Source organism: Microtus oregoni, unplaced genomic scaffold (genome assembly GCF_018167655.1).
Source record: "Microtus oregoni isolate MIOR12 unplaced genomic scaffold, Mior012 000044F_ref0000062, whole genome shotgun sequence".
NCBI classification, from domain to species: Eukaryota; Metazoa; Chordata; class Mammalia; order Rodentia; family Cricetidae; genus Microtus; species Microtus oregoni.
In genome coordinates, this window is record NW_024543218.1 from 20,595,329 (window position 1) to 20,618,025 (window position 22,697).

General features: G+C 36.5%; 1 protein-coding gene across 4 annotated transcripts in view; it reads left to right on the forward strand.

Moving 5' to 3' along the window:
• Positions 1–22,697, forward strand: part of LOC121434635 (inactive histone-lysine N-methyltransferase 2E) — a 68,030-nt gene that overhangs the window by 20,559 nt on the left and 24,774 nt on the right. For all 4 annotated transcript variants that reach the window (XM_041633564.1, XM_041633563.1, XM_041633565.1 and 1 more), the window contains 8 exons: positions 4,482–4,596; positions 6,142–6,371; positions 9,400–9,480; positions 13,636–13,694; positions 15,855–16,027; positions 18,032–18,070; positions 20,987–21,217; positions 21,322–21,452. In XM_041633564.1, the coding sequence (XP_041489498.1) occupies positions 4,482–4,596; positions 6,142–6,371; positions 9,400–9,480; positions 13,636–13,694; positions 15,855–16,027; positions 18,032–18,070; positions 20,987–21,217; positions 21,322–21,452 (1,059 nt within the window). The remainder of the gene's footprint in view (positions 1–4,481; positions 4,597–6,141; positions 6,372–9,399; positions 9,481–13,635; positions 13,695–15,854; positions 16,028–18,031; positions 18,071–20,986; positions 21,218–21,321; positions 21,453–22,697) is intronic.

Below are 22,697 nucleotides of genomic sequence, written 5' to 3' on the forward strand. Positions count from 1 at the left end.
CCATTATCATATTAATCTGTTTTTCATTTGGAGAAGGGAGTGGGGGATGCTGGAGTTTGACTTCAGGGCTTCACTTATCCTAAGCATGTTATCACTGAGAAACAACCCCAGCCCTATATTACCTGGTCATGTGACAGGATTCTCTACCTTTGCCTTTAGTGAAAAGATTTCTACTATGGTAAAAATAAGTGTATTTTTTAATTTATCTTTAGATGAACAGTCTCAAGTGATATTAAGTGTATACAGAATGTTGAGCAACTGTCACCAATTTCTAAATGTTTTCCTAAACCTAAACAAAATTTGATTAAATAATAATCCTTCTTTCCCTTTATTCCTAGCGCCTTTTAAATTGTATTTTGGTTTCTGTGTATGCCTATTCTAGGTCCCTTTTATAAGTAGAGTCAAAAAATGTTTATATTCTTGTGCATGGCATATTTTCCTGGTGTAATTTTTAAAAGCTGTATGTGCACATGAGTGCAGCTGCCTGCAGAGGCCAGGGAGGGTGTCAGATCCCTCTGGAACTGTAGTTACAGGTGGTTTTAAACCACCTGATGTGGGTGATGGAAACCCCAATTCCCCATACCCCTATCCCTTGCTTTCTTTTTCTTGAATTCATGGCCTCTTTTCATTAATTGGTGTGTGTGTCTGTTTATTCCTAAGTACTTAAATAGAACTTAATCTATATAATGCTACTTGTAAGTATGTTTTCAGGGCTGACCTTTTGGTATTATATGACCAATTGAAGGCTATTTCTTTTTCTCTCAACATTCCTTAGTTCTCTCTCTCTCTCTCTCTCTCTCTCTCTCTCTCTCTCTCTCTGTGTGTGTGTGTTTAGGGTTGAAACCATTTAGTCTTTTCTCCATCCGCTTTGGCATGCTTGTTGTTGTTATCCTTGTACAGTTCATGCTTAGATTGTCATCTTGGTGAGACTTCATTGGTCTAGCTTCTGACATTACTAGAAGACACTGTCTCAGCAAACTACATGACCTTCTGGCTCTTACAGTCTTTCTGCGTTATTCTTCTTCAGTGATCCCTGAGCCTTAGGTGAGGAAGTTGTTTTGTAGATGTGGAGCCCATTGCTAATGGACTCTACAACTCTGCATTTTGATTGGCTGTGTTTTTCTGTAATGGTCTCTCCATTGCATAGAGAAGTTTCATTGGGGACTATACTTATCTGTGGGTGTAAGGACAAATATTTAAAATGTAGTTTGGGATTATGCTGGCTTAGTAAAGTGGTAGTTGTAGATTCCCCTCTAAGATTCATGACTTCACTAGCTCTGGTTTGTTTGTTTGTTTGTTTTTAAACAATTTATTGCATTTATTTATTTATTGTGTGCTTGTGTATGTGTCTGGGCTCCAATGCCACATCTGTAGAGGTCAAAGGACAGCCTTTAGGAAATCTGTTCTCCTTCCATGTAGGCCCCAGGGCTTGTACTCATGTTGTCAGTCTTGACAAGTCTTTATTCACTGAGCCATCTCACTGACCCTAATGCAATTTATTAATGACACAGTATGTCTATATATTATCTAGACACTTATGCAGATATATAAAATTGGATACACAAACACTAGCTGCTTTTTACTCAGAAGTTTATTTCATGATCATTTCAGCTTTAAAGTATTTTAATTAAGAGATTTTAGAAGGAAAAATTTCTATAATCTTGATTGTAGAAGTTTGTTACTATTAGTTTCTACTCACCTATTATTCATATGCAAAAATAACAGGTTTTCTTAGATTGAATAATTTTCCATTTGAACATTAAAGTTTTCTAGTTTCATGAATAATGATATAACAGACAGGTCAAATCCGTGGTCTATCTTTACTGGAAATTGCTTTCTTAGTATAAATTACACAAAATGGGGCTACTGAATCATTGGGTGCTTGATTTTGATTTCAAATTTACTCTAGAAATGAAGAGATACTTATGACTGGGATTTTATTTTAGTTAGATCTATTACCTTGTTAACTTTTTGTTGTTGTTCATTAATTCTGACTAGGCTGGAACAGATCCTTTTGCCTCAGTTTCCAAATTCTGGAATTATGAGCATGTCCCATTACCAAACCCCAATTTATTTTAGTTTAGTTTAGTTTTAATTTGCTTATTGAGACAGTTATGCCCATGTATTGCTGACTGACCTTAAACTCACTATGTTGCCCAAACAGATGTTAAACTTGAAAATACTCTTGCCTTAGCATCTTGAGTGCTGGTCTGTTTATTTTAATTAAATGCTACATATAGTTAAGGAAAGTCATTAAAAATTTGTCAAGTAGGAGTAAAAGCACTTTCTGTGTATGACCAATGGACTTGAGTTGTATCCTCAGACCCCAAGGAGAAAGGAGAGGCCTGTGAGTCTGCTCTCCATGTGTGCCACTGTGGCACATGCACAGCCTGCATAGCACATATATGTGTCACACACAATAACAACAATTTTAAATTAATCAGTGTCAATCATTTTTATATAACAGTTGTTTTAAAAGTTGCTTTTAGGGCTGGAGAGATGGCTCAGGGGTCCTGCTCTTCCAAAGGTCCTGAGTTCAATTCCCAGCAACCACATAGTGGCTCACAACCATCTGTAATGGGGTCTGGTGCCCTCTTCTGGCCTGCAGGCATACACACAGACAGAATGTTGTATACATAATAAATAAATAAAAATAAATATTTTTTTAAAAAATTGCTTTTATTGGACCGGTAAGAAGACTTAGTGGGTAGCAGTGCTTGCCTCCAAGCCTGACGGTCTCTCTGGGTTCTTAGAATGCTCATGGTGGTAGGAGAGAGCTGACGCCCGAATGTTTACACATACACACAGTAAGTAAGTAAATTTAAAGTTACTTTAAAAGTCACATGTAGTAAGTATAAATATTCAAAACAACTATCTGCTTTAAACCATTTTCTGTTTTCTTACATGACCATCTTGTCATTATTGCACCATGTATTTAAATTGTGATATTCTAAAAAGAATTTGGCTGTTTCATATGCTCGATTCATCTACATTTACATGAAAGCTTAACTTTATTTATTAGCTACTCCCTAGCACCCAGTAACACTGCCATTTGAGTACATACTTAAGAGTGAATCTTAAGTCAGGTGGTGGTGGTGCATGCTTTTAATCCCAGTACTTGGGAGGTAGAGGCAGACGCATCTCTGTGAGTTTGAGGAGTTCCAGGACAGGCTATGCAGAGAAACCCTATCTTAAAAAGCCAAATAAATAAATAAATAGTAAGTAAGTAAATAAAAATAAGAAGTGAGTCTTCAGAGCACCTTCATGTAGCTTTAATGATGGTATGTAGATCATTGCTAAAATTCAATGTTTTTAACTTTATTTTTTTGTCAAGGTAGGCAGGAATGGTGGCACATGCCTGTAATCTTATCATTTAGGACATGGAGGCAGGAGGATTAGGAGTGATTCCCAGCTTGTGCTACATGTACAATTTCCCCACTTCCACCGGCATGGTGGGTCACTTCTACAGAAACCTGGGGGAAGGGGCTGAAGAGACGGCACAAGAGTTAAATGGTTTGGCCGCTCTTCTAGAGGACCTTGATTTAGTTCCCAGCACCCACATGGCAGCTCACAACTATTTGTGACCCCAGTTCCAGGTGATCTGACAGTCTTGCACATACATGCAGACAAAACACTAAGGCATGTAAAATAAAAATAAATCAACTGGGTGGTAGTGATGCATTCCTTTAATCCCAGCACTCAGGAGGCAGAGGCAGTGGGGTCTCTGTGTTTGAGGCCAGCCTGGTCTATGGAACAAGTTCCAGGATAGCCAGGGCTACATAGAGAAACCCTGTCTTAAAAGAAGAAGAAAGAAGATGTTTGGAAAGTGGTATATAAGATGCTGGGGCAGGAGCTCTCAAAGCAGCAAGTGTGTAAGCTGCTGCTCTCAGGAGTGTCAGCAGTGTTCATCACTACAAAGCTGGTCAGTACAGCCATAAATACTGATCAGTGTGAGGGTCCCTGACCTTTACTTCCTGACATTTCCCAGAAGCTGCTCTGCATGTTCAGCACATATTTTGACCATTTGACCATCAAAACACACGTTTTGACCGTTGAGTCTCTGTAGACTCAGGCTACCTTCAGTCTTACTCTGAGCACCTTTGCATGCTTCTTAGTGACACTGTGAAAATGGCGTGAAGCTTGGTCTCTGGTAATTTGGAGGTTTTGGTTTTGAATTTCACGATAGCACTGTCTTTTGATTCTCCTGCCTTAGTGCTAGGATTGCACCGTCATCCTCAGCAAATGGACACTTTCTAATGAAACTGTAATTGAACTTTGCATTTGAATATTTATGTTATTAAGTAAAACTTTTGTTATGGCACAGAATCTACATAGGATGAATCTACTCACAAGCTGTACACATGTTGTGAATAGACATTGTATTTATTTTGACAATATTTTAGAATAAGAACTTATACATTTTAATAGATTAAAACAGAAAAATGGATGGAATTCTAATCTATGGAACTTCTTTTCCTTAGACCAGAATCTGTAGAAGCTAGCCCTGTGGTAGTTGAAAAATCCAACAGTTATCCCCACCAGTTATACACCAGCAGCTCCCACCACTCACACAGTTATATTGGTTTGCCCTATGCGGTAAGTGTTGAATGTCTCTTCAAAAGAACTTTTATAAAATAGATATGTTTGTGTGGTATTGTGTTTAAAACAATAATTTAAAAAACACAGCTGTTTCATATTTCCTGAATAATGAAGTATGTAATTTATACTTTTACTTAACTATACTGTTACGAAAATAAAATTCTGTGATAGGAAGTCTATAGTTATTTTTTATTGTTATTGTATTTATGTTGATATTTTCTAAGCTCAACAAAAAGTCTATGGATAAGATTACATTGTACTATTTGATGTTAATTCCAAGTTATATAGTAATTAGTAGATTATGTAGTTTTTTTTCTTCCTAAAGACTTATTTTTACTTTTTTGGTTTTGTTTTTGGAGACAGGGTCTCTCTGTGTATCCCTGTAACTCCCTCTGTAAACCAGGCTGGCCTCAAACCCAGAGATCTGCCTGCCTCTGCCTCCTTAGTACTAGGATTAAAAATGTGCAGCAGCACACCTAGCTGTTTGTCATTTTTAGTTATGTGTGTCTGCACGTGGGTTTGTATAGTACAGGTGCCTGAGGAGGCATCAGGTTCTTTGCAGCTGGAGTTAGAGTGGTGATGATTGACCTGATGTACATTCTGAGAACAAAGCTTGGGTCCTCTGGAAGAACAGCATATGCTCCTTCTTGACTGTTGAGCCATCTCTTTGGCTCCAAACTATTGTTTCAGTTATTCCTATGTTGAGCACATACATACATACATAGGTATATATACGTATATAATAAATGCATACACATTTACTATATATCTTACTTAATTTTTAAAACTCTTCAAAAGTAGTTTTCATCCTGTTTCACAACTGAGAGGATAAAAGCTTATTCCCTTAATTTATTTCCTCTTGAGAGTTCTGTAGTATTTTAATTCAAAGAATTATAGGACTCTATACATTTGTGAATACCAGGAACAAACATTTGAGAGACTTTAATACCTAAATGAGAATAAAAATGATCAGAAATGTAAAATTCCATATTATATACTTTACAGTAATGATGTACCTTTTGTTACTATTTTTACTATTTAACTACATTTATTTGTTTGGGGGAATAGAATGTGTATTATGGCACATGTATTGAAGTCAAGTAGGTTCTTCCCTTTACATGGGTCGTAGGTATTGAACTCAGGTTGCTAGGCTCTATGGCAGACACCTTTACCTGCTGAGTCACCTCTCCAGCCCAGTTTTTGCTATTCTTTAGCTTTCTATTCCTGTGGAGTTTGGGTTTTACCCTTATTATCACGTCATGTACTTAATTTCTTCTTGAAAGTGAAACTATGCAATCTTAAAACTGGAAATGTCATTTTCTGCTGTGAAGGGAAGGGAAATGCCATTGATCTGAAGGTCATTGACTACCTTCTAGACAGTGACATTAACTCACCACTGTGATTTACTTATTAGTTTTATGTCATGATTTATCTTTATTAAGAAATGGACCAATTTTATGTTAAGTATTTAAATTTCATTTAATTTGTCTGATTTATGTCATTGAGATTTATATTGTACTTATTTTGTCTTCTATTATTCAGGACCACAATTATGGTGCTCGTCCTCCTCCAACACCTCCAGCTTCCCCTCCTCCATCAGGTCTCATTAGCAAAAACGAAGTAGGCATATTTACCACTCCTAATTTTGACGAAACTTCCAGTGCTACTACCATCAGCACATCTGAGGATGGAAGTTACGGTACTGATGTAACCAGGTGCATATGTGGTTTTACACATGATGATGGATACATGATCTGTTGTGACAAATGCAGGTAAAATATTTCACACGATTAGTTCGTTTTTCTTGACTGCTTTTAACCTTTGATTGTTAATTTGGAAAAGCTAGTTAGGTCTTCTGAAGGAATTAATTCCTTTTTTTTTTAAAAAAAGTAGGACATCTGCCTCTATTGATGCAATTTATTTTATTTTTTTTTAGAATAAAGTCCTTATTTGAAAGAATCTATTTTAGGACTAGAGACAAACACGCATTAATCTTGGAGAGGACCCAAGCTCAGTTCCCTGCACTTACATGGCGCAGTTCAAAACCATCCATAATTCCAGCTGCAGGAGATCTATTGTCCTGTCCTGGCCTCTGTAAACAGAAACACACATACACTTAAAAATTAAATAAGTAAATCTTTAAAAAAGATGAAAGAAGCTATTTTATAGTTTATTATTAGAAATCCCTGTTATGATGCTGGGTATACGTGGCACAGGCCATTAATCCCAGAACTTGGGAGGCAGAGGCTGGCAGATCTCTGAGTTCAAGGCCAGCCTAGTCTACAAAGTAGTAGCAGGAGAGCCAGCGATATGCAGAAAAATCCTGGAGAGAGAGAGAGAGAGACCCCTATTATGAATGAAACAGTAATCAGTTTTGAACTATATTATAGGATCATCTCCTTTTCACTTAGTTCAGTGGTAGTGCAAGTGCATATATAGACATAACAAGATATAAAAAAAGAATGATTGAGTCTTTTATTGTATTGTGTAGTCAGTTATGATTTTCCAGTTTGGGGAAATTAAATATTTAATCAGTGTTTGATCTTATTTTCTTACAACCTTTGGCTTGAACCTTGCAGCATTCTGGAATCTTCTTGAGCCAGAACCAGTCTCCCTCCCCCAACCCTGGTTCACCCACCAAGAAAGGCTCCTCCCCTAGAGAAGGTGATTGCAACAGAAAGTGGGGTTTCTTTCCTCCCTCTGCATCCCTCCCTCCCTCTCCTTCCCTCTCTCTCTTTCTCTCTGTATGTGTTTCTCTGTGTATGTGTCTGTGTCTATCTCTCTCTCTCTCTTTCTCTTTGTGGGAGAGGTTTAGTGAGAATGGAGATGGAACAGTTGGATTTCTGCTTTAAGGTTATTAAGTCTGTTCTTTGCATAGGATGGGGAGCAGAGAATATTTAAAAAATACATTGTAGAGGGCAAGAAAGTTTGAAGGCTTCAGAGAATTTCGTGGTCCTTATGGCATAACTTCATTATTTGATTTGGCGTATGTAGCATGGCTGTGTAAATCCATGTTTGAGTTAAACTGCAGCTGAGAGTTGACTGTCAATTTGTATTGTTTGTAAATTATTCTGTTAGAGTAAATGATCAGCTTTTGGTTGTTACTGATAGTAGTAGCATGTGTACATTTCAAAAGGTTCATTTATCTCTGTCAATAAGTAGGATATGAATGTAGAGTGTGAAATTGGTTTTAAGTGGAAGATTGTAAATAATTTTATTTTAATAATAATATGTTATGGTACTTTTAAAATTTAGAAATAAATTCTCTTTACCTGTGATATTAATGTAAATAATGACTTTGGTAAATTTATTGAGGAGGGAAATTTGCAAAACTTAAATGACTTTGGGGATGTGTTTTCTGCCGGATTAGAAAATACCCATTCTTACTGTATTAGTTATCTAAGAGCTTTCCTGTAGCCCCTCTCATCTAATGTGATACATGTAGCCGTCAGAAGGACATGTACTAAATGGTTATCATTCTTAGACATCCCTGCAGTACCCTTAGGTTACTAACTACCTACACGTTGTTGAAGGCACAGTATTTGGATGATTCAAGGTATTTACATTGAATTGACTCTTATTATGACTCAGTGTCTGTCTGTTTCTGACCCACCCTCCATTTTTGTATTCAGCCTATGTTGTTTCTCCAAGGACTAACCTTTCTCTACCTCTCTTTATATCGTCTCTTTTTGGTTTTTCAATGTTCCTATTGCCCATATTCAGCGTTTTGACTTCAGACATCTAAAACTCTGCTATTTTTGTCTAGCTTTGCTTGTTATCTGCATGACATAATTTAACATAACTTGTTATATAATCTTCTTGAGGTTCTCAGTTGAGAAGTAAAGAATAACACAGTACCACTTAGTATGTACTGGCTAGGAGATGGCTCAGTGGTTGCTTCTCAGCCTAACAAGCTGAGCTTGTTCTCTGGGACCCACATGGTAGAAGAGAGAGCCAACTTCAGAAAGCTGTTTTTTGACCTCCCAACTTGGGCTATGACATGTGCGCACACACAGATGCACTCATATGCACACACATGTAATTTTTTAAAAAGTGGATGATTGTTTGTAAGCAATAGATAGTAAATTTTTGCCTTTTTTTTTAAAAGAGGAATGTATATCACTTTCAGGTACTTGAGGTTTTATCAGTAATAATATATTTAGAAGTTTACTTCAAGATGTTCATATACTCCATCCAAAGTAATTAAGTTGAATTTCTTTCCAATGGAATGCCTCTTGAATTCTTTGACCTTTTTGGAATTATTTTAGTTCTGTTCTTTATTAAGTATAAATGTTAGAAGTCTTTTTTAATTCTTTGTTTCCTTATCTTTCATTTAATACTGTATGCTACCAAAATTGTTAAATATTAACAGAAGATGTAATCCAGCTTTGCTACTTTTCCTTGAACTCGAAAAAGTTTTCTTTGTGTATATTGACCACCGTTGGTCATCTTCTCATAGCTGGTAATCAGTAAGTGTTTCAATGATACCTTTCCTTCCTGTGTTCCTAAATCAGATTCTTATCACACTGATTATTATTTAGGGGTTTTAGTGTTAACATCTTCAGGTTTGTAATGACATTTTCAACTGTTACTCTTTATGTTTTAAATTGCATTTGCTTCAGAAATTTAATTTATGCATTCTGTATTTGCCATTTTTGCATCTTAAAATTTTTCTGCCTGAGAACACATTTTAGTGTGTACTAAGCTCAAAGTTGGTACCTCTTAAATGGTAGAATATTACATCTTAATTTTGAATGGTCTTAATGCTTTTGCTTTTGTTATTTTTTTTTTCTTTTTAAGTGTTTGGCAACATATTGATTGCATGGGGATCGACCGGCAGCACATCCCTGACACATACCTGTGTGAACGCTGTCAGCCCAGGTAAGTTATCAGACGTGATAAGACTACCAGTTATTTCACTGAAAAAACTTCCACAGAAATTTATTCATGAGTTTCAAATTAATGAAATCCCATTAATTCTTGGGAAGTACCCTTTAAAAGGTACTTCTTTTTAAAATTTTTTCCACTTATGTTTATTATTTTTTAACTTGAAACCTAAATCAAGATTTTTTTTCATTGATAAGTGCATTGTAGTTCACTATGTAATTTTAACTTTATTAGTGATCAAGATGATGATAGTTTATTTTCTAAATGTTTGGCATCTTTTTGGCAGTCATTAGAAGGATGTGATTGTCCTCTAAATAAAAGCAGCAAAATATAGCGAGGAAGAATGTGACTCAGTGGTAATGTGCTTGTGTAATATAATACCCGAGACAACTGAGTTCAAGTTTGAGCACCCCAAAAAAGGGGAGTGGGAAATGTAACTTTATGGAGATGGAATGCTTACCTAGCATGTGAGAGGTCTTGAGTTCAATCCTGGTACCCCTCTTCTACCCCTACCCCAAATGAATTATCAGAGCACCCTCCTAGTTACAGACAGAATTTGCTGGGTTTGTGTGTAGTGTGCAGATTCAACTCCCATCAAAAAAAATTTTTTAAACAAATAGTAAAGGTACAATATTTCTTTCACATAGAAATTTTCTTCTTGTAAGGTTCTGGAGAGGTCGGTAGGAATCAAAAAAAGAAAGCCACTTATCTTTCCACAATCTATTAGAACTTATAGTCACAGAAAAGTCTTTGTTACATGGCAGAAAATATGATAGGAAGCTGTCCACATACTTCCTTTGAAAGAGTATCTGAGTTACGTTTACATGAATGGCCGGACCCAGAAGTGCAAACATGGAGAGACGTAGGTGGAAAGGAAATTGCAGGGGATCCCACAATCTCAACCCATGGGAGGGAGTACAGCCTTGCACAGGAATATAAAGACAACTGTAACAGGACAGAAAAGCCGGATGTTTCTGGGATCTTGTTCTGGTCTTGGTTTCTTAGTCTTGGGTTTTCTGTCACATGAGATCTGGTAAGATGGCAGAATGTCGCCTGGAAAACAGACAATTTATTTCTTGGTAAACTGAGGCACTTTCAAGGGTGAGGGTGAACAGTGACCAAATGGGTCATTGTCTGATTTTTTTTTTTTTTTTTAATTCATTATTGTGGAGCCAGGCAAAGGGCAGGAATTACTGTAATTCCTGCGGTTGGGAAGTAGAGAAGGAGGATCTGGAGTTAAAGGCCCAGCTTGACTACAAAGCAAGTTTGTGTGAGGACAGCCTATACTTCACGAGGTCCCTGTCTCAAACATCATCATCAACAACAACAACAACAAATCTTTTCATTATAGATACCTAAAACCTAATAAAATTGGTTGAGGAAATCCCTTGGTAAAGTGCTTGATCTACTAGAACTCTTATTAAAAAGATGCATATTATGGCATGACTTAACCCTCACACTGGGGAGGCAGAACCAGGAGGATCCCTGGGGCTCACTGGCCAAGCTTGTGCAGGTTAATTTGTGAGCTCTAGGAAACTGAGACCATTTGAAAGGAAGTAGTGGTGTTCCCAAGGATGAGACTTGAGATTGTTTTCTGCCCTCTCCATGCATGTGCACCTATGTTCTACAAATGAACATACATACACTGAATAAGAACAACACAAACACCTCCTTTTAAAAGGTTCTGTCCCCCACTTCTGTAATTACTAATTGTTTTGTCTTATTTTTTTTTAAACTTTTTTTGTTTGTTTATTTTTGAGACAGGGTTTCTCTGTGTATCTTTGGCTGTCCTGGAACTCACACTGTAGACCAGGCTGGCCTCAAACTCAGAGATCCACCTGCCTCTGCTGGGATTAAAGGCGTGCACCACCATGTCCAGCTTTATTTATTTTTTTTAAAGACAAAATACATGCAGGCTGGGCATAGTGATGCATACCTTTAGTCCCAGTAATTGAGAGGCAGAAGCAGGCAGATCTCCAAGTTTGAGGCCAATCTGGTCACAGAACCAGTTCCAGGACAGCCAGTGCTACACAGAAAAACCCTATTTTGAAAAACAATGAATTAATACTTATATTTGCAGTTAAAGTTAAGAATATAAAATTTTGTTCTTATATATATATGTGTGTGTTGTGTAATATATAATAATGTTTGAGTATGTGTGTGTATACACACACACACAAACACACACACAAGATTTGGTTTTTTGAGACAGGATTTCTCTTTGTGACCCTGACTGTCCTGGCACTCTATAGACCAGACTGACCTTGCACTTAGAGAGCCAACTGCCTGTGCCTCCTGAGTGCTGCAATTAAAAGCTCCACCCCCACCGGACTACATCTGTCTGTATATTCTTATTTATTTATTTATTTGTTTGTTTGTTTGCTTGTTTATTTATTATGTTTACAATATTCTGTCTACATGTATGCCTGAAGGCCAGAAGAGGGCACCAGACCTCATTATAGATGGTTGTGAGCCATCATGTGGTTGCTGGGAATAGAACTCAGGACCTTTGGAAGAGCAGGCAATGCTCTTAACCTCTGAGCCATCTCTCCAGCCCTGTATATTCTTATAGTACATCTTTTTACCCAATTTCTCCATAAGAAAGAATAATGTAATTAGGATTTCATAATTACTCAATTGGACTATATCACAAATGGATATTAAAATCAATTTATTATATTTAAAATCCCTGAAAAGAATGTCACTATGTAGATATGGTGCCAATTAAACACACACTTGAAGTTGTTTAGATTATTAGTTTTATTTGAACTATTAGTCTTTTGCATTTCTAAGTTACTTTTTTTTTAATTAATTGAAGATTTACATAAAGTAATGCAGATAACTTGTATATATCCTTACCTACTTTTTCCTAGTAGTAACACCTTGTAAGACTGTTTATAAAATATTTTTAATAGGATTTTCACATTAGGCTATCAATAAATGAATGAGACCATGAAAATTCTCTGAAATGGTTAATGTGGTCTTATGTTTACACCAAGAATATACAAATAACCCAGCTAGCTGGTTGATTTGTGAAGGGAGAGTCATACATAGCCTTCGCTGAACTTGGACTCCTGATTCTCCTACATCTGTCTCCCAAGTACTAGAATTAGAGATATGCACTATTACTCAGAGTTTGAGTTTGTTTTTAATGTTAAGAATTGCTTTTTAAAAAAATTTACTTTTGCAGTTACACAGTTCATTGTAAGAAATAATTGTCATACTAAAATCAAATATATAAAAGAAGGTATTTCAAGTAAGTGTAAATTCTGCCTTATTTTTTCTACTCCAGACCTTTTTCAATTGATTCTTTTGTTTTTGTTACTTGTTTTTTTGAGGAAGGATTTCTCTGTGTAGCCTTGGTTTTCCTGGAACTCTCTCTGTAGATCAGGGTGGCCCGAACTCCAAGATCCACCTGCCTCTGCCTCCTGAGTGCTGGGATTAAAGGGGTGTGCCACCACTGCCCAAAGATGGGGAGGAATTGTTTTGATTTATTTTTTATTCTTTTTTTTTTTTTTAAGATGGTCTCACGATGTGGCTTAGTTGATCTGGAACTTTTCAGATCATGCTGGTCTCAAACTCATGGAGATCTTATGGCTCTGCTTCCCATCATGCCTTTCAGTATTTATCAAGAGTAGAAATGAAGTGGATGTGGTGGCATACAACTGTAACCCCAGAAGAGGACAGCTAAAACAGAGTTTGAAGCCAGTTTCGGTTACTTAGTGAGACCCTGTCTAAAAATAAACATAAGTCAGAGAAATAACTTAAGGCATAGGGAAATGTATAATATGTACTAATTTACTCATACATTTATTTAAAACAATTTGTTTTAGTTACAATTTGTAATGGGAGTTTTATTTTTCAGATTTTTTTTGCTATAAATTTGAATTTGAAAAATGTGCTCACTTCATAGGTAAACATTTTCTTAATAGAATATGGAATGGGATAACTTAACTGATATCTACTGTTTCTATAAATGTATAGGAAATGTGTATGTATACTGGATTATAAATAATCTGTCAGGGCTGCTGCATGTATTTTATTATTCACTAAAAACATAAATTTTGAAGTGCATCACATGTAAAACATCTTCATATCTAAGCTTCTGGAAGCTTGATGAGAAACATGTTAATGAATGTTTTAATATAGGAATTTGGATAAAGAGAGAGCGGTGCTACTACAACGGCGGAAAAGAGAAAATATGTCGGGTATGTAAAAAGTACTATTCTAAACTAAAATTAGTATGATTAGGAAAATAAATGGTCTGAATATTTTTAATTATATGTAAAAACACCCATTTGCCTCAATGTATGTCTGTGAACAACATGTGTGTCTGGAGAAGAGGAGAAGAGGAAGCATTAGATCCCCTAGGACTGAAGTATAGACAGTTATGAGCTACCATATGGGTGTTGGGAATCAAACCCCTCTCCTCTGGAAGAGCAGTTAGTACTCTTTGCCTCGGATCCATCTCTACAGCTTACAGCACCTTTTGATTATATTTTGAGTGTATGTCTTATTTATAATCTCAGGTGTAGGCTTTTTTGATTACAGAATATACATGTTCATATTTTAGGAGACATAAGAAACCAGAACAAAGCAAATAAGAAGCTTAAATTAACTTTTGTTCTCATATGTAGGTTAAAAAAAGTGAAGTATATTAGTCAGAATAATATTAATGAGATAGTATTTCTTTAATTTTTAGGATACCATTTTATTAATTTTATATATGCTACAACTTTTCTGTTTAGGATTTTTCTTTTATTTTTGTTCTTTAGATAGGTCCTTTATTTAGCCCAAGTTGATCTGAGCTCACTAGCCCAGTCCGGTCACTGTCCTGAAGTGACTCAGTGATGTCGTGCATAGTACAGGCCTGTCTCGTCCTGGGTGAGCCTCTTCCTTCCCAAGTGTTGGTTTTAAGAGCAGGTGCCACTCTGCCCTACCTTGCCACATTCTATTTTGGATTAAGACCAGCACAATCAGTTTGAAATAATATTTTTTATTCAGTCATTGCTCTTTGGTAGACATTGTGGGTTGTTTCCAGTTACTTTGTTTTGTTGTTGTGAAAAGTTCATTTATTTGGACAGAGTTGTATAAGTTTGCTTTTGTACTTTAGCTATTTAATGGAATGACAGACCAACATTTGAGTGAGTAAATTTTATAGATATGACTAAATTTCTACCAAGAAAATTTGAGTTCCATTAGTCGTGTGTACTAGTGCCAGTTTCTTGAGACCACCAGGGTGTGTTGTCAGGCATCAGTCCTTAAGATGTCATGTGTAAGGAAAGCACTTAGTTTGTTTAGTGAAGTAAGAACATGTGTTTCCTTTAGGAACAAGGAAATGACTGTCAGGTGCAGGGCTGCTCTCTTTCCCTCTGGAGTAGAGCACTAAAGTGTGGTGACTCTGTTTCCCCCGGAGTAGAGCACTAAAGTGTGCTGACTCTGTTTCCCCCTGGAGTAGAGCACTAAAGTGTGCTGACTCTGTTTCCCCTGGAGTAGAGCACTAAAGTGTGCTGACTCTGTTTCCCCCTGGAGTAGAGTACTAAAGTGTGCTGACTCTGTTTTCCTGGAGTAGAGCACTAAAGTGTGCTGACTTTGTTTCCCCCGGAGTAGAGTACTAAAGTGTGCTGACTCTGTTTCCCCCCGGAGTAGAGTACTAAAGTGTGCTGACTCTGTTTTCCTGGAGTAGAGCACTAAAGTGTGCTGACTCTGTTTCCCCCCGGAGTAGAGTACTAAAGTGTGCTGACTCTGTTTTCCTGGAGTAGAGCACTAAAGTGTGCTGACTCTGTTTCCCCCGGAGTAGAGTACTAAAGTGTGCTGACTCTGTTTCCCCCGGAGTAGAGTACTAAAGTGTGCTGACTCTGTTTCCCCCCGGAGTAGAGTACTAAAGTGTGCTGACTCTGTTTCCCCCGGAGTAGAGCACTAAAGTGTGCTGACTCTGTTTTCCTGGAGTAGAGCACTAAAGTGTGCTGACTCTGTTTCCCCCGGAGTAGAGTACTAAAGTGTGCTGACTCTGTTTCCCCTGGAGTAGAGCACTAAAGTGTGCTGACTCTGTTTCCCCTGGAGTAGAGCACTAAAGTGTGCTGACTCTGTTTCCCCCTGGAGTAGAGTACTAAAGTGTGCTGACTCTGTTTTCCTGGAGTAGAGCACTAAAGTGTGCTGACTCTGTTTCCCCCGGAGTAGAGTACTAAAGTGTGCTGACTCTGTTTCCCCCCGGAGTAGAGTACTAAAGTGTGCTGACTCTGTTTCCCCCCGGAGTAGAGTACTAAAGTGTGCTGACTCTGTTTTCCTGGAGTAGAGCACTAAAGTGTGCTGACTCTGTTTCCCCCGGAGTAGAGTACTAAAGTGTGCTGACTCTGTTTCCCCTGAAGATGGCGACACCAGCGCGACGGAGAGTGGCGATGAAGTCCCTGTGGAGCTGTCCACTGCGTTTCCGCATGCGCCAACATCGATCACTCTAACTGCTGCCAGAGTTCCCAAGGCTACTGACAAGAGAAGGAAAAAAAGTGGGGAGAAAGAACAAAACTTTTCAAAATGTAAAAAAGTACGTTTTGCCTTTTTATTTCAGATGAGTAGATAAAGCTCATAGGAGCTGAGTTACAGGCAAGAAATTAATACAGGGAGAACATGGGTGGCAGCAAAATATATGGAAAGTTCTCACAAAAAAAATATTTAAAAAAATTTAAGTATTATTTAAAAATTGCAATGCATTTTAAAGACTGAGATGGATCACAAAAAAACTTAGCTCTTGCCTTGGACTCACTGTATCATACGATGAATGACAGAATTGTGAGTGCTGAAGTGAGGCAGAGCAGACTGTTTGAAAACAGAAACAGTAACTTGCCAGGTAAGGAAGCTTGATTACGTATAACTCTTACTAGTTTTGGATAATATTCAATAAAGGCTTCCTACTGAACTGAATTTCTTACTTTGTTTTCTGAATTTTATTATATGATCCCTAAGGTCTACTGGCAGACAGCAGTTTATAGACTTTATAGTTTATATGTTTCATTAAATTTGTTAATTTCAAATTCTCAATGACAGCAAATGCATTCATGACCCTATCAGATTATAAAGTGAAGACATTTTCTCAAGTATTTTAATGTACCTTTTCTGTGTTTTGATATAGAAACATACTTTTTTTTTTTAAGACAGGGTTTCTCTGGTTTACTTGGCCATCCTGGAACTCACTTAGACCAGGCTGGTCTCGAACTCACAGTGCCTGGCTCTGCTTCCAAGTACTGAAATTAAAGGCATGCACCCCCCACTACCCGGTGCAACATACAATATTTATCATTATTTTCATGCAAATATTTATTATTAGGTTACAATTGTCCACAGAAACATAATGTACAGGGTTATATCCAGGACCAGAAATGATAGGTACCATGTGTAGCTTAGGTTCATAGGTTATATCTCATAATCATATGTACGTATTCTCTCTATAGTATTTACAATAATGACAAAATAATTTAATAATTATTAATAATAAGAACAAAATAACTTAATAATGCAGTTCTCAGAATGTGTCCATTTAAGTGTCATGACTATTGGTAAAAGACTTTCACATTGACTACATTACTATGGAAAAAATCAATTACATGTAGCTGTTATGGCTTTAAAATCAAGGGGGTTTTTGTTTGTTTTCTCTTGAGTAATAATAATGTACTTTAAAGTTTTTCATTTTCTAATTTTATCTTTCTGTACCTATTGAACTCTTTGTCCATTCCTTTTTATTTTGCTTCTTTTTCTGTTAACCCAGTCTAGACAGTTCAAGTGTTACTAGAGGCACCCACAGTTCATAGCCACATCTCTTTTACTCTGCTCATGTTCACCATTTGAAATGGTGAACTTTTGCATTTTTTTTTACGATTTTAAACTACTAGACTGAGTTAACAGGAATGCTGCTTTTCTTCAGCAAATAAAATCTTTTTTTGCATCCTGTCATGACATTTGAGCCTTTTATTCTAGTACTCAGCCATATTTTGTCTTATTTTGTTATTAGTTGCTTAGACTAAAGGTGTGCTCCACCATGTGTACCAAATACCGTTTTTCTTTGTGTTTCCTTCTGCACCAAACTTGTATCTTACTTGATTGTGTGTGTGTCTCAGCAACATAGCCAATATTCAGGTTCTAAAATTTGTAAGTCTTTGATATCAAATTTATTCTTAATAGCTCTATTGAGTTTTCTGTTGAAATGTCTTAGTATATTTTTAATCTTTGTGCTATTACAAATTTAGTCCAAGTCCCCACTGTCTTGTAGTGCAGTTCACCTATATAATTTGATGCTTATAATATTTACCACAAATAATATTTTGAAGTTTTTATCTTAGCATCATTATAAACGCATTTTAAATAGTTTACATTATATTTGTGGTAAAATAGTATTCTAGTATATATTTACTTCTTAATTCCCCTTGTTTTAGCTTTATTGTTGTTGCCACGTTATCACTTCAGCAAAATGCTTCAGTGAACCAGTTGATTCTTAGTTATATCCAGTTAAAAAACAAAAGCAAAAAACTAACTCAGAATTCCACACTTATTTTAGGCCTTTCGTGAAGGATCTAGGAAATCATCAAGAGTCAAGGTAATTATATTAAATTAAGGCATTATTGTTAACTAGTGCTAAATCAAGAGCTTGCTGAGTAGCTTCCTTCTTTATGTTGGTACTTTATGTTCTGTGGTGTCTGCTATTTCATTGCTTAGTACATTAACAAGAAGTAGGGCCTTAAACTTCTAAGTGGATTAATAAATCACTCTTACAGTTTATTGATATTGTTACCGTATTAATAAGAAGGGTATTTAATATTGGTATATAGATACCAATATTAAAGTTGGGATAATTGGGGGCCGGAGAGATGGCTCATCAGTTAAGAGTACTGACTGGTCTTCCAGAGGACCTGGATTCAATTCCCAGCATCCACATGGCAGCTCACCACTGTCTATAATTGCAACTCTAGGAGTTCCAACATCTTCACACTGATGGATATGCAGGCAAAAACACCAGTGCACATAAAAGAAAAATAAAATAATTTTTAAAAATTATAATAATTCCATTTGTCATTGTATTTCATGTCTCTGATGCTACTAAGGTTTATTACTATACTCTACACATTAATCCAGAGTCACACTGAAAAGTGCAGTTGGAATTCTGCGGTAGTCAAGTTAAATACTGTACTATAAAGTCATTTTAGTCCCTTGTTGGTAATACAAACTAGTCACAGATTTTGAATTATTAGCCTATATCCTTGAGTTTTTGGGGTGCTTAAATTCCCAGCAGAAACAAGGCTCTCCACCTCTGCTTTTTCTATAAACACAGGTTTATACTGTTTTAGAAGTATCTTTCTGAGCTAGGTAATAAAGGAAAAAAATTTTTTTGCTTTTGTTTTGAGATAGGGTCTTGCTTTGTATGTAGCCTTGACAGGCCTGGAACTTGCTATGTAGACCAGGTGGGCCTTAAACTTTCAGTGGTCATCTTTCCTGTCTCCTAAGTGCAGGAACAATAAGGCACAGTTCCCACCACACCTAGCACTAATTTCTTAAATTTCCGGCTTAGTATTAAAAAAAGACGCAATGAATCTATTACAGTACTTTTTGTTCCTATAATATGAAACACAATAATTATTATACTGCATTTCTGATATGTACTCTCTAGATTCTATATATTAGCACTCTCTAAATGATTACTCTTAAATAATTTTGTAATTCTCTCTCAAGAACATTATTATGTGATGTTTATATTGCACGTTCAAATGTTCTCTGTTTTTTTTTTGGGTTTTTTTTTTTTTTTTTTTTTTCGAGACAGGGTTTCTCTGTGGCTTTGGAGCCTGTCCTGGAACTAGCTCTTGTAGACCAGGCTGGTCTCGAACTCACAGAGATCCGCCTGCCTCTGCCTCCCGAGTGCTGGGATTAAAGGCGTGCGCCACCACCGCCCGGCTTCAAATGTTCTCTGAATATTAGAGAGTTACCTACTTTTTTGTTACTTGAATTTGTTCTAACAGAGTAAAGAAGTCTGAACTTTTTAAAAAAGTTTTCTTAGGGAACTAAAAGATGGCTCAGAAGTTAACAGCACGAGCTGTCCCTGGAGAGGATCTGGGTTCAGGTCTCAGCATCCCATCCACATGGCTCACAGCTGCTTTAGTTTCAGTTCTAGGGGATCTAACCCCACTTTTCTGCCCTCCATACTCATGGTTCATTTACATATATACAGGCAAAACATTTATACACATTAAATAAAAATAAAATTTTTAAACATTTTTAATTACCAGTACTCTAGTATTCTTTTTTTTTTCTATTTTATCTAATTGAATACTGGGCTTAAAAAGGAAGTGATACCTTTTCCAGAACTGAAACAATTCCCTTTATTACATAAAGTGACTAGGAAAATGGAAATTTTCAAAAGCATTACATCTCCAGTAATTCTTGAGTTAAATTTATAAGATTGAAGAGCTGTATTAAAGATATATATCAAGTTATTAGTAGATTGTTGCTGATAATTAAAAAATAATTTAATACTGAATTTGTTCCTTTAGTATAAAGTTGTGGCTCATAAATCTTTATCAAATAATTTATCACTAATGTATATGTATATACATAACATATCCATTTAATTCTTAATATATGTATATATTTATATGACTATTTGTTAGTATATATATATTTTTTGGAGTGCTGGTCATTTGATTTAGGGCCTTATACATACAAAGCAAGCATTCTACTGCTGATGTACATCCCCAGTGTCACATAAAATCACTATTGATAGAATAAGCCTATTTCCATCAAAGTTGATGAGCATATTACTGTTTGTTACTCATCATAGAAAAGGGCTGTAATAAAGATTATTTATGTAGCAGATGAGCTGTTGGTACATTTTTGTAGTGTGTTACTCTCCACTCCCACCTCCCCCAGCACTGGAGATTGAATCTCAAGCTTTGTGCATGGGTCAGATATTCTGTCACTGAGCTAAATTCTCATCGCCTTTCACTCTTTTTAATTTTTGGGACAGAGTCTCACTTTGTTGCCCTGATCTGACCTTGACCTTACTGTGCCTCTAACATCCTTAACAGCTAGCTGAAGGTGCATGCTTGTACAACTAATGTGCCTGGTGGATCGTCTTACAAATAGAGGCGTATATACAGATTTATTCAAGCTAAAACATATAAACTTGCTGCTATGAAGTAGACAGCAGCAATATACAGAATCAGAAAGTATTTGGTTTTATTGATATCTTTAAATTGGCTACCATAGCAACGACTCTTGAATTTTTGCTATTTCTACGTAACTCAGCCTTCATGAATTTCCTAGCTTATTATTTGGCATGTAGCATAAAAATTTAATGAGCTAAATTATGACCTTTTAATTTTAATTAACTTAGATTACCAATCACTGTAGTTTTCTATTCTTTTATATAAATCATTACGTGTGTGTGTGTGTGTGTGTGTGTGTGTGTGTGTGTGTGTATGCTTAAATTCAAATAGTAATCCTTATTTTGCTACAATTTTAGGGTTCGGCACCAGAAATTGATCCTTCATCTGATGGTTCAAATTTTGTATGGGAGACGAAAATCAAAACATGGATGGATCGCTATGAAGAGGCAAATAATAACCAGTATAGTGAAGGTGTTCAGAGGGAGGCACAGAGAATAGCGCAAAGACTAGGCAGTGGGAATGACAACAGAGACTTGAATAAATCAGAACCAAGTACCAACAATTCACTCTTCAAACCTCCTGTAGAGGTATATATTACTAGTCAAAAAAATTGTGGGACTGCCTATGTAGTCTGAATGTCTTTGTTTAGAGTGAAATTAACCAATTTACTGTCTACATTTAATGATGCTAGAGCCATATACAGAAGAATAAAAAAATTCTGAAATCTGCCAAAGATTTGCCTCCCGATGCACTTATCATTGAATACAGAGGGAAGTTTATGCTGAGAGAACAGTTTGAAGCAAATGGATATTTCTTTAAAAGGTATATTTATTTTTTTTTACCCATGTTGGTTTTCTATAGTTCAAAGTTGTTTGCTTTGTTTTTTGTTTTGTGAGACAGAGTTTCTCTGCATAACAGCTCTAGCTGTCCTGGAAGTTGATCTGTAGACCAGGCTGGTCTTGAACTCAGAGATCTGCCTGCCTCTGCCCCCCAGTGCTGGGACTAAAGGTGTGCACCACCACTGCCTGGTGGGTTTTGGTTTTTGTAGTTTTTACTCTGTAACCCAGGGTGGCCTGCTGCTCCATCTTCTAGTCGATCACTGATTTTATTAAATACTGTGCCTAGATGCTTGGTAACTTTTTTTTTGGAGATGGGGTTTCTCTATATAACAGTCCTGGCTGTCCTAGAACTCGCTTTGTAGACCAGGCTGACCTCAGACTCACAAAGATCTGCCTGCCTCTGCCTCCCAAATGCTGGGATGAAAGGCGTGAAAGGATGAAAAGGATAACTTTTGTAGAGTGCTAACATGTAGAGATTTCCCAGCCTCTTGTCCGTCTCTGTGTTGCTGAACTCTAAGCCATTTGAAACAAGTAAAATCAAGATAGTTTTGCTATCTAGGGTGTCAGTCAGAAATTTTCATGACCTAAGACTGTCGAGAACCTTTCCATCTACTAAGTTGTAACATATTTGATAGAACTTGGAAAAAAAAAAAGTTAGTTATGTTCCCATGCTACTACCACCGGAATGGTTTTGGAGACTTCTGTTCTGGTTTGGGATTTTGTTTGAATTAATTTGATCTTCTGATAGTCATTACTTTTCAGAGGTATAGAAATATGTTGCTATTTTTAAATCTGCTGTTTAACACATTAACATTCTTAGTTTATAACTTGGGTATTTACTTAAGCCATGAAATACATAAGAGGTATACCTCACATGTAGCATATTTTATCTGGAATCTAGTATAAATCAATTTTTGCCACGCCAAGAAATGGGACTTTAAAAGCATGGAGTTAGCTTGTAAAGGCAATATTTTTTCATTTTGTCTCGAAAGAATTTATGCCTAAAGGGGGTGGGAGAGATGACTCAGCAGTTAAGAATTACTGGCTTCTCTTGTAGACATGATTTGGATTCACAGCACCCATATGGTGGCTCACAACCATCTGTAACTCTAGTTCCAGGGGACTCAAAGACTTCTGAATTCTGTGGGTACTAGGCTACAGATGGTACACAGACATGTACAGGTAAAATACCCATACACATAAAATAAAAGTCAAAATTAAGAATTTC